We start from the raw sequence: 16,935 nt of genomic DNA on the forward strand, positions 1-16,935 counted from the left end.
TGTAGTTAAAATGTAGTTGATTTATGGATCTGGACCTTTAGTTGGTAGCTCAAGACACCACTTGAGTTACAAGTATTGCCTAATTCTTAATCTGTTTAGCCATTGATAGCCCAGTCATGCAAGAGAAAACTTGTTACTAGCATTAAAATGAATGCACTTGAGGGTGAAATACAGGTTTAGAGAATGCCAAAAGTGTACTTTAAACTAGAATAATCATGTTTAAGTAGGCCTGAAGTGGTGATATGGCATGGCAAATGAAAAGAGATAATAAAGTAAGAACTCAAACCAAAAAGTGTCTGTAGTAACTGGTGCTGAACAAGAGCAAGATGGAAAGGTGAACGTCTTAGCCATGACATTTAACCTTAGAAGAAATAATTATTAATTACTGAACATAGCTAGGTACACCTATCGCCATATTCTCCAGAAGAAATTATGCAGGTGGACTTTTGTTTTTCTGAAGGGTTGATTTGATGCTCTCCTACTTTCATTCTGAAGGCTTTCAGGAACTTACCTGTTCAGAAACAGTACACTCAGAGCATCCTAAATGGAGATTAAACTGCTTCCAAAAACATATCCAGTACTCTCCCAAAGCGGAACAGATCATACTTTGTTTACTGATGAGTGATTGAAGCTGCTGCTATTACACAGCTCAGATGGTTATTTTGCACTCATCTTTTCTGGAAAAAGAATTCTGCATTTCTTTTTTTCTCTTGCCTATAGACCAGCAAGGCAACGCAGCTGAAGAACAAATAAAATCTTTTTCTCCTGCTGATGTACATATGGCATCTTATTAATGCTTACCTGAGAACATGAGGAGATATCTTTAAAATTCTTTTCAAACACAACAGATTTGGTATCTGGACTGATGAGGTTAACTTCAAACCTTCCAACCTAAGGGGGAGAAAAATAAATCTAATTTATGACTGTCTCGGGGGCATAGCATTTACAGCAACAAAAATGTCAGAATCTCGCCCTTTCTTGTTCACCACAGAGTACCTTTTGGCACAGCAGCTTACTCAGCAGGAACAAGGGTGCCAGGGTGCTGTAATTCTGCCCATGGTGAGTAAGAATATTTCAGCAAGAACAATACACTCAGTTGAATAACAAAAACGACTTGGAAAAACACAGCTTTTCTTCCCCTCCCCCACCTTTTTTTCTTCCAGTTATTTTAGTCCAAAGATCATATGTTTGACAGACAATACTAAAACCTTTAAGAAATAATGTGGCTAAATTAAAAGCTGGGGGAAAAAATGGGAATTCTTGGTTTTTAAGTTACATCATAGATTAGCTGAGAAACTGAGACTATACATTTTGGTTTGTACTAAATCCAAATAAGAAAGAGTAGGTTCGGCAGCAAACTACCTTTGAGCTTTCCCAAACTGCTTCTCAAGCCCATGGAATTTATTCTGCAGACCTCAGAGATCTTTTCAGATAAATATTTTTCATTACTAGTGATAAGCTGTGGTTTTCTGAAGGGCAATGCATTCTCACTTCAGTTATCATTTCCTCAAGAGAATAAAAACCAAGAATGATCCTTAAACCAAATGGAAAGACAAAATCCAGGCATTTAGCCCACTGTTATTTTAAGGTCCAAAGATTTTTCCTTTTATGGGTCACCTCCTTTATCTGTCCTGTTTTCTCAAAACAAGCTCCAAAGAACTTCAGGCAAGAGAAGTAATAACCACTGGAGTCTGAAGGAAGAAGCCTTCAGTGCAGAGATGTTTGAATACTCATCTGGTAAAGAGGAGACATTAATACAAATTATCAGAAAGAGGCTGCTCAAACACAAGGCTGTGGATGTCTTATGTGAAGTTTTCTCTTTTTAAGCACACAAAAACAAGGTTTTGTTTGCATAGTAGTCTTCATTGACTCTCTGAAAGAATATTCATGTTTTTCAGCTAGGTTCTAAATATCACCCACACAGACAATCCAGAACTACATATAAAATAATTATTTCACTAAAAAACTCTGCTCCTTTAAGTGATTACTCCATAAACAAATACAGTAATTTCACGAATACAAGCCGCAGCAATTTGACAAAAATTTTGGTGGAAACCCGGAAGTGCGGCTAATAGTCGGGAGCGGCTAATATGTGAATAATTTTCTGACATTTACAACCCCAGACGTGCCAGCCAGAGTGCCGAGCCAAGTACCTGCCAGTAAAAGCCGGCATTTCGCAATTGTTACAGTGTTACCGTGTTGCCCTGGCTCCCTGCAGGCAGCACGGGGGGCGGGGAGAGAGGCGGGAGAGCTCTCTTTCCTCCTCTGCTGCAGCCCAGGGGAGGAGAGGGGGGGGCGCCGCCATTGCCGCTGTTCGGGGAGGAGAGGTGGGGGGGGGGGGGGGGGGGGCGGGGGACGCCATCATTGCCGCGGCCCGGGGAGGACGCGGGGTGCTTTGTCCGCGCCCGCTGCCGGCGCCACGGGCGCGGGAAAGCTCCGTCCCCGCCCGCCGCCGCTGCCGTAGGAACGGGGGAAGCTCCGTCCCTGCCTGCCACCGCGGGACAGCGCCGACCCGGGGTGACCGAGCCCAGTGGCAGCGGCGGCCGGCCCCGAGCGGTAGCACCGGGCTGGGCCACCTGGCCCCGTCAGCAGCCCCTAGCGGGCCGAGCCTGCACAGCCTTAGCTCAGCCAGTAAACCCCGCCCTGCCGCGGTTCTGTTACTAATTGCACGCGGGTCCTCGCTGCGAATGACAGAGCGGCTTATATTCGGGTGCGGCTTATCTATGGACAAAAACCGAAATATTTGCCAACACCCAGAGATGCGGCTTATACTCAGTGCGGCTTGTATTCGTGAATTTACTGTACTTTTTCTTAAAATTTGCCTGAGCTTACGAGTTGAAGTGAAACTTCAGCTACTTGTGTTCCAACCATTTATGAATAGATACTAAAATATTTATGACAAATCATGAAGCCATACAAGATCCATTTTACTTATCTTGCAAAATTTGTCTGGACAGGGCAAGAAGATAAATTAAAAAACCAACAGGAAATTGCCCATCTAGAACACACCTGGAACAACATTGTCCTGTTCTTCTCAGAATCAGAAGGTTGAACATGACTGGGAGCACTGGCATGTCTTCTGCGGGACTGTATTTTCAGGTTTGTGTCATGAACCCTTCTCTGCATGACTGCAGTGACACTGCTGCACCGGGAGCGGAACTCCTGCTGCTCATCAAAGCCAGAGTCCTCTAAAATCCTCTCTGGAAAGGAGCCACGAGTGCTGGCCAGGTTGGTCAAGTTGGTCTGGCTGCCGATGGTAAACATTGCAGCATGCCCTGAAGGGCTGTTTGGGCTGTCCAGCTCCTCAAAGGGGCTGTCCAGAGGAGAAGCTGGCACATTTTCTTCACACAGGGGCAAGTCCAAACTCGACTCATTATTGCGCTGCTCGTTCAACAGTTTCAGGCGCTGGCGCTCATGAAGGCTGAACTGCTCTATGCAGTCATCAATGAGTGTGGAGGGAGCTTTCTTGTGAGCCACTGTCACCTTTCCACAGTACAAGACCTCAAATTTTTGGGAATCGTAGAAGGCATCTTCACTATCCTTACTTGGTTTGGCATCTTCTTTCAGTGCTGCTTTAGAGACTTGTCTTATGCTGCTGATGACATCAGGAACCTAAGGGGACAGTGTGAAAGGCCTTTTTAGTAACCACAAATGAGACAGCAGAGACAGGATGCATCAAGCATTTTTTAAGGTACGTATTTATATAAGACATTTCTCCAGCAGAGTGCCACAAGCTTCTTGGCAAAGAATATAAAACCTGTAAAGTCTAAATTCTGTATGGACAATTTATGCAGTGCAAGCAGAGCAAATAATTTCTAATTTTTCTTCTGGAACATCTTCCAGTACATAAGGTTTTAAATTACCAGAAGGTCAACTGGCAAATGTTCACATCTTTTTTCTGTTTGTTTGTTTTTACTTAGACTACCTTCTCTTTTCCATTGTCCTCTGCCCACATTGGCATATTTTACTGCTGTATTCTGTAAAAGGCCATCACTGTTCCTTTGTTTTTATTTTGCAGACACACTTATTCTATTCTAAGACGGTTTCGGGAATAATTTTGTGGAAAAGAGACCAGCAATCTCTATCAGTTTCAACTGACAGTTTTGGAATAGAAGCACCAAGAATATGGACAATTTACTGAAGTACCATGTACAACTGAATTAGGTCTCACTTATTATCATCTGTAAAAACCTTGCCCCACCCATCCCATGGCACAGTTCACCTTAAGATCACACTTCCCTGCTGACTCGGTTATTGTGCAATTAAGCAACACACACAAATCTCTCTTCTCCTCTGCACAGACCCCCACCATACCCTGTAGGGCCGAACTGCACATCTCCAGAAGAAACTCAGTTTCAGCCCTGTATCACACAGTCCTTCAAAGACACCTGGCTCTTCCTCCATTTTATCCCAATCACCCTGGGAGGAGTCCACTTTCAGTACCAACATATTTAATATCCAAGCTCGTTTTTCATTTTGGCTTCACAAAACAAGGACTTACTCAACTCTAACTAACAGTAGATCAGAGTGGTAATAGCTGCTCTTTTGACAACACCTACTCTTCAGAATCATACCTCTTTCACACATATCCCATTTTCCATTGAAGTATAATGAATGGCAGCACACTACATGCATTGGGGAAGTTACTAGTGACAATGAGATAAACAGAGAATATCAATCCAATTTTCTTTGCAAGAGAAATTAAATTCTCAACATTCAACTAATCCAATCAACAGCTTTCATATTCTATGCAGCTTCTTTCTTTAATATTTGATATTTTTCAAAGAATTTTTCTATTAAAAAAAGGTAACTTTAAAGTCATACCTTAGTAAATAATCCATGGTCCCTACAGTATCTCTTTCTTTCAGTCACATGATACCAGCTAAAGCTTGCTACTGAGGCAGCAATCTCATACACCAACACTCTTGCAAGTCACAGTGGAAAATTACCTCATCTTAATCCCCATCTCCCATTACACACTCCTCATCCCTTGGGCATTCAAACTCAAATCTGCTTCTAGTTCATTTATTGCAAAATGAAGTTCAATTACCCAAAGGTTTCCAGACCGTTTGGCTTCTATCCCTTTAGATGTCACCATCATCTCAGTTTTCAGTGAGGCTAAAAGCTAAGTCTAGATCTGACACAGATATGAGAGTGTAACTTTTCTTCCCTCATTCTCACTACTGGGCTGGTTTACCATCACCCAAGGTGCACTTCCTCCCAGTCACGACAGTTCAGTTGGGCATACACAGTCCTTACTTTGCACTTGCCTGTTTGTATTCCAAGACACAACTCTTTTTCCACTGATTGGTCTCTTATTCTCTCTATGCCCTGTACTAAAAGAAGTTCTAGAGTTTAAATTTCTTAGTTCTCTATTTTAACAAAATTCACAAACTAGCTTTCTTTTAATTGAAATTTCTCCTTTTAGAATCCAGAAGCTCTTACAGGGCAATTCACATATATTTGTATTCAAAGTACAGTGACAAATTATAATTCTATTCAAAATGCATACACATTACACACAATCAACTAGAGTGACCACTGTCAGCTGTTTAATCAGCAATTTAAACTTTTTTAAAAGTGTACCATCACTTCCACTCCAATAACTGAGCTTTGCATCCTGCTCATCACCTTTAAGATAAAAGACCTGGATATTCCTAAGTATTTCTAAAAATACTCAGTAGCCTCCTAACACATCCTTCCACCAGCAAATGTCCAAATAGGCTGGGGATACAACACTACCAATTCTACCCCCAAGAGTAATACCCATCCATTCCCTCTTTTGTCAGAGAACTCCCTCAAATGCACAGTTTTAAGTAATTGCAATTCTACTTAGAAAAACCCACCACCCTAAGTATCCTACTGTTTATCACTTTTATTTCCATCTTTTCCAGATTGTGTATGTCTTCAGACACTAGTATTTAAGCCACAATCATTATTTCAGTATCTCTGCTCCTTAGAAAGCTTTTGGAATACATAAATTGCTACGTATTTTCACTTCTGCATAGAGGGATCCCAGCAACAGAGCAGGGGTTTCAGCTCATACAGCCCAAACAATCTTGTTCCCTGCTTTGTTTAGGTAACTTTTTTACAACCTATGGGGGTTTTTTGGGTGCTCCCTCATCAGCATTCACTTTTTTACTTCTTTTAAACCCATAGACAGAACTCAAATAAAATATCAAAGTGAACATTTGGAGATCTGTCTAATCTCTGTAGTTATGAACACTTTTCCTATATACAGATGAAGAGAAAAACAATGTAATACAACACAGGGATTGCAATACAATTGATAACTAATATCTGTCAGACAGCCCAGAACCAGTTCCAGATGCTTGTTAGTTGTTTCATGGGTACTCTCAGCAGCATGGTGTAAAAAACAGCTTCAAGTATAACATTCAAGACAGATGCTAACATTGCCAGGCTATTAGTTGTGCACATGAATTTTATTGGTCTTTAGTGTACAGGAGTAACTGTGTGCTGCTGCTGATGTACTCAGTGACTGACAATGTGCCAGCCTGTGCTGTTAGACTGACCCTCTTCACTCCTGGAGCGACACTTTCTTATCAAGAACCAAGAGCTACTTTTGAGATGCACCTTATCAGGGGACAGTACTTTCATGTAAAGATTTGATTTTGAGCAAAACCCCTAAGTGGAATCAAGTGAAATCTAAACAACAGTTTTCATCTGTGTTTTCCTGAAATGCAAGTTGCAGGAAAAGTTACATAATTATCAAGCATACATCCCATTATGGCTTTTTACACATATATTTGACGTATACCATTGCATTTTGACATTTTGTTCCTCTATGTACCAAGAAACCCCAGCCATAAAAGTTTCACCATTGAAGTTGTGTAACTTTTTTGGATTTGGATATTAGCTTATTATCTCTTAATGTCAAAACTGCAGGGCAAAGTTAGATAAGCTAATAAGCAGAATGGAGCTTTTAAAATACTGAATTACCTGGATGAAAATGCTTAACTACTTTTAGAAATCAGTTTAGGAATATTAAGATGACAGACTCCTGAAACAGTCAAAACTTACTAATGTGCTTCCAAGTTCTAGTATTTCCCTGCAGAAGTCTCATTAAATTAAGTAGCTGGAGGGGAGAAATGGGATTTTTACTCCTGAAACCCACAGGGCCATTGACAATCTTCCTGGACATCTACTACCAGCTGTTACAGTAGAGCAAAATTAAAAGGTTAAGTGAGTTATTGTATAGGTTTTCAGTCTTCACCTAAATATAAAGAAATTTAATGCTTAAAATATTTAAGCAATTTATCTACTTAACACAAAATATTTAAGCAATTTATCTACTTAACACACTCAGATTTTTTTTGTAAAGCCTTGAAGACAGTTACACCAAGAAGAAAGACTGGATTGCACAGGGGCTACACAGCATATTCTCAGGGTGAGAGAGGCACACTTCCAGCCCAAAGAAACTCTGTGGTGGGACAATTCAAAAAGATTTAAATTGCCCAGACTTTGCCTCTTCCAAATCCCATGATCTATAGGCCCATCATCTTTTTCCAAATATTGTTGGACAGAGAAGGAAATAACTATGTTCCAAAGGTAGTTTGCACAGGGCTTCTCAGTCCAGAAAGGCAGGAACTGATGGTGCAGTGCTGGAACAGGAGTTCTCAAATGCAGAAACAGAATGTAGGGCATTATTATAGGTTTTATTCATGAAGTTTCCCTATACTGCTGAGTAGCAGCAGACTATTTCATGAATCAGAACAAGGAAATTACCCCCCACCCCCATACACTTATTCAAATATGTTGGAACAACACACAAAGCTTTCTCTAATGCACCAGTGACCTTATGCTTAAACAGTGACAGTCACACTTCTCAGATATTAATAACTGAAACCAAACAAATTGGATCCGAGAGCATCAGGTGATCTTTCCTCCCCTCCAGGATGTCAACAGTATCCATGCCTGTCAGGAAAAAACAGCAGCATGTGTACTTCAAGACCATTGAAAGAGTGCTTATAGTAACTCCTCAATCTCTGAGCAGAGCCAAGAGAACTCAAGAGCAGAGATCATTCCTCAGGGTCTGTTCCAAACAAAGCCCCCAAATGCAAGAGGCCAACAAGCAAGGATGGACAGGGGGTACCATAAGTACTAAACTAAACCTGTGATACTAGTTTGGCTCTTCAGTGTGAACAAAACTTGGTTGAGAAAAAAGAAACCAAAACCACAAACCCCAATACCAAAACCAACGAAACAAGCCTGTGAGTTAAGAAGTAAATAATAAGTGCTCTATAATGTCATTGAAGAGGCAATCTTTCCCTCCAGGGAAATATATTTGATCTAATAAGAGCAATAAAAGAAAAAGAAAAAAAAAAAAAAATAAACCACAATGTCACACTTGGGAACCCAAAGCAAATTTGTTATTCACATCCAAGTAGCCAAAGATTGGATGAATCAGTCTTCACCCAAACAGATCTGATTCAATTCGTGATGATTCACGTAACTCAACCAGAACAGATGGCACTGGCCAAAGTCTGTATCACCTACAATTAATTTGATTCTGCTCTGAAAAAATCAACATAATAACTAAAGTATGACACTGACACAAAATTTGTTTACCGTAGACAGAAGAGTTGAAACCAATGACAGCATCAATTTTAGCCAGATAATCCCCAATCTCCTCTATTTGTACCACAAACCTATGATCTCAGTAAGAGACCTTTTGAGCTACTGCAGCACACCATTCATTTGGTCAGATAGTGTAGAATAAGGTGGTAGCACTCCTGCTCTGTAATCCAAGGGCTAGATCTACTTCTGTCCCTTGTGACTAGACCTGTAACAGTGTTAATTCATAAAGGAGAGCAAACAACTTCTTCATGCAGTAGCACACTGCACAAAGGGCATGTGATTAGTACTGCCAAGAAATGTACTATACATCAAGACACTTCACTGTGTTCTACACAAAATAGCAATCTTCATGTTGGAAAGAAACATCACTTTAATTGATACAAGGAATGGAAGGTTCTTCATCTGACCAAAATGCAGATTAAAACCAAAGGGAGGACTGAAGAAAAATAATTACCACCAAATTCATCTCATGTAATGTAACTGAGGTTTTGTTAAAATTAATTCCAAGTGCCACAACCCTTAAAACCTCAAAACCATTACTTCAGTTATGAGTATTTATCATCATTATCTTCAAGCTGCGAAGTAGAGAGAGTGTTGAGCCTCCTGCATCATGCCTGATGCAGCATAATAGTACAACATTTTGTCAAAAGTCTAGAAAGAGCAGAGCATCTCCATTGTAACATTACATGCTTTCTTGAACAGCAGAGACAGAAGTGGAAGCATTAAAAAAAATCCTTTTGAATTTACGAGAATTTACAAAAGGTAGATGTCCCATTTTTGCTGGAGTGATAACTTTCAAATGAATCCTTCAGTAATTACTGAGCAGTCCTTTCAATTTTAATCCAAACTTAGAGCTAAAATGCTATGGATATTGCAAAGAAGAACAAAATTCACTGGCTGGATTTCATTATTTCCACAGATGAACAGAATTTTACTGTGCGGCAAAGCTGCAGCTCTTCCTAATTTGTGTCTAGCTTCCACATGGAAAATTTCAGTCTGGAATTTATTAACAAAGCAAAACCCTCTTCATACCATAAGGCTTATAAACGTAAGTGTGACTGTGAGGTACTAATCTAACAAACATGCCTAACAAATGTGGCTACTTAATGACAGCACTTCTAGCAAGGCAGTTGTTTTCAGAACAAGGAAAAAGCTCAACCCCTCTCACTTCATCACCACGCAAAGTGCAGCGGCAGATCCCTTCCACCATACAGAGACAGGAGATGAATGAACTTCACACACACACGACAGGAGCACTCAGTACCTTCTGGTGGGAGATCCAGCTCAGAAGCAGAGGCATGTCCAAGCAGAACTGTCACCAAACCTTAGTGTCATGAACACCAAGACTCAGGAACAGATTCCTGGGATAAGTGAGTGCAGAAAGGATCCCTCTCTCACAGAGGGCTGCTGGTGCTGCCACAGCATTTCCTCAGGCTCGTTCCGTGATATCACAGCAGAGCCAGAGATCCGTGCAGCAGCCGTTATTCTTCAAAAGTCAAGTATTTCCTGGCTTGGGGCTGGAAGCATCCGCGCTGCCTTGGATTTGAATAATGCATTGCACTCATGATCAAGCTATGTACGCTTAAAAGCAAACAAAAGAGAAACAGGATACTGTTCAGAAATCAACACCCTGTGCTTTGCTAATTACTGGGAGCTTGACCTCTATCAATAAGAAAGCAATGAAATGTGAGAAAAAATTAGGAGCAATTAGAATGACTCTCCTTTTAGTTAGTGTTAACTTGCATATCTATAAGGTAGGAGAACCCAGCCACAGCAGTGAAACATGAACAGAGACAAAATAAGCTGCATATCACATCCTGCTATGTACCAGGCATTTGACAAGGAGGCAAAGTTCTTATCTTAAAAAAAAACCAGCCAAATGCCAGCCAAAGTGCAGATATCCATAACTGTTCTCAACTAGAAAGAAGGGTGGGAGAGGGAAAAAATTGTTTTCCTTTAACTGCTATAAACGTTTTTATTGCCATCCAGTTAGACTGGCACTGATCATTCAGACCTGTTGTACTTCTAAAACTGCTGCATTCTGCTGCTTTCCACTCTGGTGACAGTACTCCACTTAACAGTTTTCACCATTAAAAATGCATCTGTCTGATAGAGATAAAAGACCAGCTTGGCGTGATTCAACTTATGCAGTCACACAAGCAATTTGCTTACTTTGTTTATACTCAAGGTATTTAGAAACTAGAACAGAAGAATCTGCCTACATCAGCTGACTTCCTGCTGAAGGAATACTGACTATCTTCTTCTTTTACAGAAATAAGGAGGATTTACAGCCATGAGAAATGCTATCACAAAGAGAAAGCAGTAACAGTCAAATTACTAAGCAATTCTATAATCCATCTGCACTTACTGTACAGCCTAAAAATAACAGTTTAGAAAACTCCAAGTCAGGTTCTCAGCAGGCAGTAATAAGCATCTGCCATCAACTTCAATTCATTCTGCTGCATGCCTGGGCCAACACAACACAAGCCCAATAGCAGAAAGCTGGAACACAGGGGCTGGCAAACAAAGTTTCAGTGAAAGCAGGTTTTGGAGCTTCAAGCTAACTGCCATCCCTGGCAGCTACTACTGCTTTCAGATTTCTCCTCTACAGGCTCATGAATTCAGCCAAAGCTTAAAGCATCAGAAAACACATTAAAGGATTTCACAGAGGAACATTAAAGGATTGCATAGAATAAATTTTTGCTTTCAGGAGACAGTCTTCCCTCCTAATTTTACTAGGTGACTGGTCAAGACCCAGCTAGGTTTGCTTCTAAAGAACTGCTACAGAGTAGTGCATGTATTTTACTCTGACATTCAGCCTCATGCTACACATTGGGGAGATCACATATTCCTGCCGAAGGCAAAGTTGAAAACTACTACTACACCACTCTAAAGAGAGATTTTATTTTTTAGATAGGTTAGCCAAAATAAAATAAAATTCCATTTTCAAAATAATTCTTATTCAAGACCAATCCAGGAATTACTTACACTGTTGTGTTTTGATACAGTCAACAAGCAGAAAAAAGGACCAGAGTAACACAGCATACATTTAGCAAACCATCACAGTATCTAATTTGCCATTGGAAACTTGTGGATCACCTAACACCTTCTGTGTGCAACACACACAAGATGCTTCTATGCCAAATATCCAAATTTAAGTAAGCAGTATAATGATAGAAGGTGGATCAAGTTACTCTAACAGGAAAGAATGTCTAAGAGTTACAAGATGGTTTAGACACCTGAGCAGACAATAGGTGCTTTTCTTTATACTTCTATGCAAGCACTCCACAGTGGTGTATCACAGAACTTCAGTGCTGGCAGTGACAGCACAGAACAAGAGGAGCAGTGCCTAAGCAAGGAAGGCTCTTGCACACAGTACTTTGCTCCTATGTTTAGGCCAGCCAGGTGTGATACTTTTCCACCTTTCAGATAAAGCTCACATTCACTCAGGTTGAGTACTCTGCAACCCACAGAAGTGTCAGTACAGAGGTCTCATGATGATCCTTAGGCTCTTGAAGATGGAGATTAGTAAAACAATTCATGTACTTTGAGCGTTTGCAAGTTTGTTTCCAAGTTTAGGACACAGTTCCCAGTGAAAGACTTAGCAAAGTACAGTTTGTTTGGAACAGGAGGTCTTCCTAAACTTCTTCAACCCAAGTTCTTACAAATTATAAAAGCACAAATTCAGATATTAGCTAGGAATTTTCTCCTGAAAACCACATTTTAGCTTAACTTGGAAGTTCTAGTAAGAGGTTTATTAAAGATGTTGTTTTTAAAACTCCATCATAACATATACCCTATTTTTAAAAGGGCTTGCCTGAGAAGATAAGGGGTCACGTGGACAGTCCCAAACAATTAATGCATTCTCTGCATTAATTTCCTTCTGGGGGGGTGGGGGGGGAAAGTTGGAGAGCTTATTTGAGTATTTTGCCCATTTATGGTCACTATCTATTTCTCCAATACAGATCATGAACTTCATTTTAGCAGATTCAAAGTGGCAATACTGAAATAAATGCTCCATGCACCGTGTTTAAGAAGGTGGCAATTTTTTAATTCTATAGTTTCAGATAGAAGTTCTCAAGATTTTAAATTTAAAATATTAACTAACATGTTGATTCACTATGAAATGAACACACTTTGGTCTGCTTTTCCCTAGTCAAGATTTCAGGACTCCTACATGGCAGATCATGAAGACTCCTAAAGTGAGTATCATCCCAGATTTGCTTAAAACCTACCATGATACCCATGGATGATACCACTCTTATAACTTGTTTGTTACAATAACCACCTTCTTCTATTATCACTGAAGCAGATGGTAAATGGTTTAATTCAGTGCTGACTCTGGGAGATGGGAGAAGTTAGATTCTATTCAGTCTAGCAGATGTGGGTATACTCAGTCCAAGGAAGTCATGCACTGCCATAACTTCTAGCTCACTTAATGAGGTTAGAAATTCCTCAATAGCATGAAAGCAAGGAGTTAGCTCTTTTCCTATTTGATGTTTTCCCACTAACTCTCAACTGTAGTGGGAGGTTTCAGATTACAAGCTTTCCTTAAAAAAGGCTCTGCTTACAGAAGGCTGGACACCAAATGCAGTGCCAAGCAGCAGGTGGTACTGCAGCAGAGACAAAAAGTGCTACTACTGGGTTCCAGGCTCCTTTTGTCACAAGAACATTCACTAAGAAACTGTGAAAGACAAATGCATATGATTCATCAGACAAGGTGGACAGAGGATAAAGAAAATAGATTGCAACCTAGTAGCATTTCAACAGCTTCGCCATAACAGGCCGAGTAATGTTCAATAGTTCTCTAGTTTTGGAAATACACACCTGTACATGTTCCAGCTTGCCTGAACTTACAGTTCACAACAGCATTGTCTTGTGACAGTATCAAATGCCTGAGCAACCAGTAGTACAATTAACTCTTCCCAGATAACAACCAGCAAAGAACCCAAGCATAAACACAGCAAGGAAGGATTTCAAAGCCATACTCATCCAGATGCTGGATCGCCAACTGCTCTGAAATGAGGTGCTGGGAACTTCCACCTAACTAGGCTTCCTTCAGCACCAAACTCTTGAACCAACACTTTGCCTAGGGGAATAATAAATACCACACCTGAAGGCAAAGTTAGCACAGCACAAAACACTAAATACTACTCTCCCTGGGAGTCACATTAGTCTAATCTTGTCAATCACTAACTGTTTAAAATACCAAGATTCCATCAGCTGGTAGCTGTAAAGAGAATTAAATCATTAGACAGTTAGAGTGTTCAAATGCAAATCCATACAGACACAGCTGGATGGGTGAGTATTCCAAATTTAATAGCTGAAAGTAATTAAATGCATGGTCCTTTTACGTTTTAACATAGAGAAATTATAAAAGAGCTATAGACTTACTGTTACTCCTACTAATAATAAAAAATAATAATAAAAAAAAACAACAACAAAAAAAACCCCAACCAAACAAAAAACAAACTAAAACAAAAACAACTCACAAGACCCAGGGGCAATAAAAAAGAAAATGCTTTCCCAGAAAGTTTTGATATAAATGAGTCAATAAAGTAAACAGACAGTCAGGACCTTTCAGAGAAACAGCTTTATAAGGCATGACTCTTGCACCAGTAGTGACATACATGAAGAATAAGCTAAGGGTGTGATAGAGACCCATGAGACCATTTACGTGTATTTCTAAAAAGTCTGCGAGAGCATTTTGCTTTGGTCATGAATATGGCTTCTACAAAACTGAAGGAAAAAAAAAAGCATAGAGGCACTTAATCACTGTGTAAGTAAGAAAGCACAATAGGTATATAGAGTCAAGACGGGTGGGAAGGAGCTGTTTCTGAGCTCATTGGGGAGGTTCTACTAATTTTTTTAGGCAACATTTTCGTATACATAAGGTAAAGTAACATTAACACTGATTCACTAATTGCTGCTGGTAGATGCTACTTATTTCAGTACCGCTAAACTTTATTTTCTGAATTTATTGAGTCTGGTACATGCTAGGTATTTCTGATTCAGCAGCTGCATAGCACCACCTGACAGCATAAACAGCAGGATTTTTGGAATTGGCTTGAGATCACACAGGTAAGAAGAACAGATACGCTGCATTAAGTAACTGCAGGTAACTTTTTGACAACAACAGATGAGTAGCATTGGTTTTATGAAGTCCTAACAACACAGTGACAAATTAACTCAGAATTTCTGGAATTTCAGTTCATTATTAATGCAGTGCAAAACCCACACTGCTTCACCTTCCCTAGCAGCATCTTCATTTCAGTAGTTCTTGCATGGCAAGGTTTTGGTAGCAAAGGAGTGACTTCCATGAGAAGCTCCCACAGTTTCTCCAATGTCCAACAAAGTCAATGCCAGCCAGCTCCAGGACAGACCCACCGCCGACCATGGCAGTGATGGTGGCAGCCCCTGCAGGATAATGTATTTGAGAAGAGGAAAATCCCGTGCAATGGCAGCTAGGACAGAAAAATGAGAATACATGAGAGGAACAGCCCCACAGACACCAAGGTCAGTGAAGAAGGAGGGGTAGGAGGTGCTCCGGGTGTGGGATTCCCGTGCAGCCCATGGTGCAGCCCATGGTGAGACAGCTGTGCCCCTGCAGCCCATGGAGATCCATTCTGGAGCAGAGAGCCACCTGCAGCCCCTGGAGGATGCTACACTGGAGCAATGGAAGATCAAAGGAGACTGTGACTCCATGGGAAGCCCATGCTGGAGCAGGATCCTGGCAGGGACCTGTGGATGCGCAGAGAGAGGAGCCAACAGTGGAGACAGTTTGCTGGCAGGCCTCCAGCAGGAGACCCATGCTGGAACAGCCTGTTCCTGAAGGACTACACCGTCTGGGAGGGGCCCACACTGGAGCAGTCTGTTCCTGAAGAATTGTACCCGTGGGAAGGACCCAGAATGCAGAAACTGGTGAAGGGCCCCACACTGAAGCAGGAGAAAAGTGCAAGGAGTCTGCTCCTGAGGAGGAAAGAGTGGCAGAAACAATGTGTGATGAATCCCCACTCCCTGTCCCCTAGAGCTGCTGAGGGGGAAGAAGGTAGACAAAATCAGGAGTAAAGTTCGAGAAGAAGGGAGGGGTGGGTGGAAGGTGTTTTCAAGATCTGGTTTTCTTTCTCTATTTCTTTTCTACTTCTTCTCTTCTTTTACTCTACTCTGATTTGAGTAACTCAGGCTGAGCCTGCTTTGCCCATGACAGTATATCTAAGTGATATCTCCCTGTCCTTACCTTGACCCACAAGCCTTTTGTTATATTTTCTCACCCCTGTTCATCTGAGGATGAGTAAGAGGGAGGCTTTGGTGGGTGTCTGGTGTCCAGCCAGGGCAGCCCCCACACCAGTACTAATAGCACGTCTTAGCTGGATATCTGTATAAGGTATGTTCCCTGCTTGTAAAGGAGAAGGGCAGCATAATCCTAATGTGTAGGGATTGGTAAAAGTATACTTAGATTTAACATGGCAAATCCCATCATGTGGCTCCTGTCTGGCCTGGAAATAGAAACACTTATTTCTGGTCTGATGGGCCAGGGATGAGGAGGGAAGAGTGATTTTGCCACTGACACAGCAGTGTTCTCAGGACATTTAAATAAGTTGATTGGAAGGATAATGTAAATCCCATTCACTTCACCTTACTGCAGGAGTTTCTTTATAATTTCACCTAAGGTATTGTTGTGCTCAGCTGCCATCAAAGCAAGATACACCTTCAAATGACTTAAAAGGTTTAGAAATAAGTGAGTGAGCTGTTCTCTCATAGAAGTCAACAGTCGTCTCCTGACTGTAAATTAAAAGGAAACAGGAAAATTAAAATTTAGTTTATCCACAACATTGTCCTTCGACAGCTTATTTTTTATTTCCAGTAGCTCAGATTATGAAAGATTTGTCCCTGCAACTGGAAGTCAGTTCACTGATGAGAGTTAGCAGTGAACATACAAAACTATTAACAGAAACCAGAAAAAAGCAGTGAACTAAGCAGTGAACTTCATTCCTCTTGCTCATCAACTCTCTCTCCCCAGGGGGAGCTTAGCTGATCTGGGAATTATCTGTGTTAGGAATCTATTCCTGGTCATGTCTGAATGTCCTGTTCTCACTGAAGTCAAGGCTGAAACTTGTTTTGCAAAACCAGTGAGGAAACACTGCATCATAAAAGTTGAGCGTATTTCTTAACTACCTTTTCTGTGATTCCTGGCATCCAAACTCAGAAGACAAGGTATGTCTTCCTCTGGTGGGATCCCCAAGTTTCCAGTGTGACAAGTGTGAAGGTGTGACAGGTGAAGTTTTCATACGGGCTTCTGAAACAATTCTATACATTTCTATACAGTAAATACTGGTA

The 16,935-nt window shown here is 40.9% G+C and overlaps 1 protein-coding gene across 4 annotated transcripts in view; it reads right to left on the reverse strand.

Annotated features, from left to right (window-relative positions):
- The window catches only part of TBC1D4 (TBC1 domain family member 4), a 102,203-nt gene that overhangs the window by 41,065 nt on the left and 44,203 nt on the right, over positions 1 to 16,935 (reverse strand). For all 4 annotated transcript variants that reach the window (XM_033051482.2, XM_033051480.2, XM_033051484.2 and 1 more), the window contains exons 2-3: positions 3,010 to 3,612; positions 802 to 891 (exon numbers count right to left, since the gene is read on the reverse strand). In XM_033051482.2, the coding sequence (XP_032907373.1) occupies positions 802 to 891; positions 3,010 to 3,612 (693 nt within the window). The remainder of the gene's footprint in view (positions 1 to 801; positions 892 to 3,009; positions 3,613 to 16,935) is intronic.

The sequence above is a fragment of the Catharus ustulatus genome, chromosome 2, assembly GCF_009819885.2.
Source record: "Catharus ustulatus isolate bCatUst1 chromosome 2, bCatUst1.pri.v2, whole genome shotgun sequence".
NCBI lineage: Eukaryota > Metazoa > Chordata > Aves > Passeriformes > Turdidae > Catharus > Catharus ustulatus.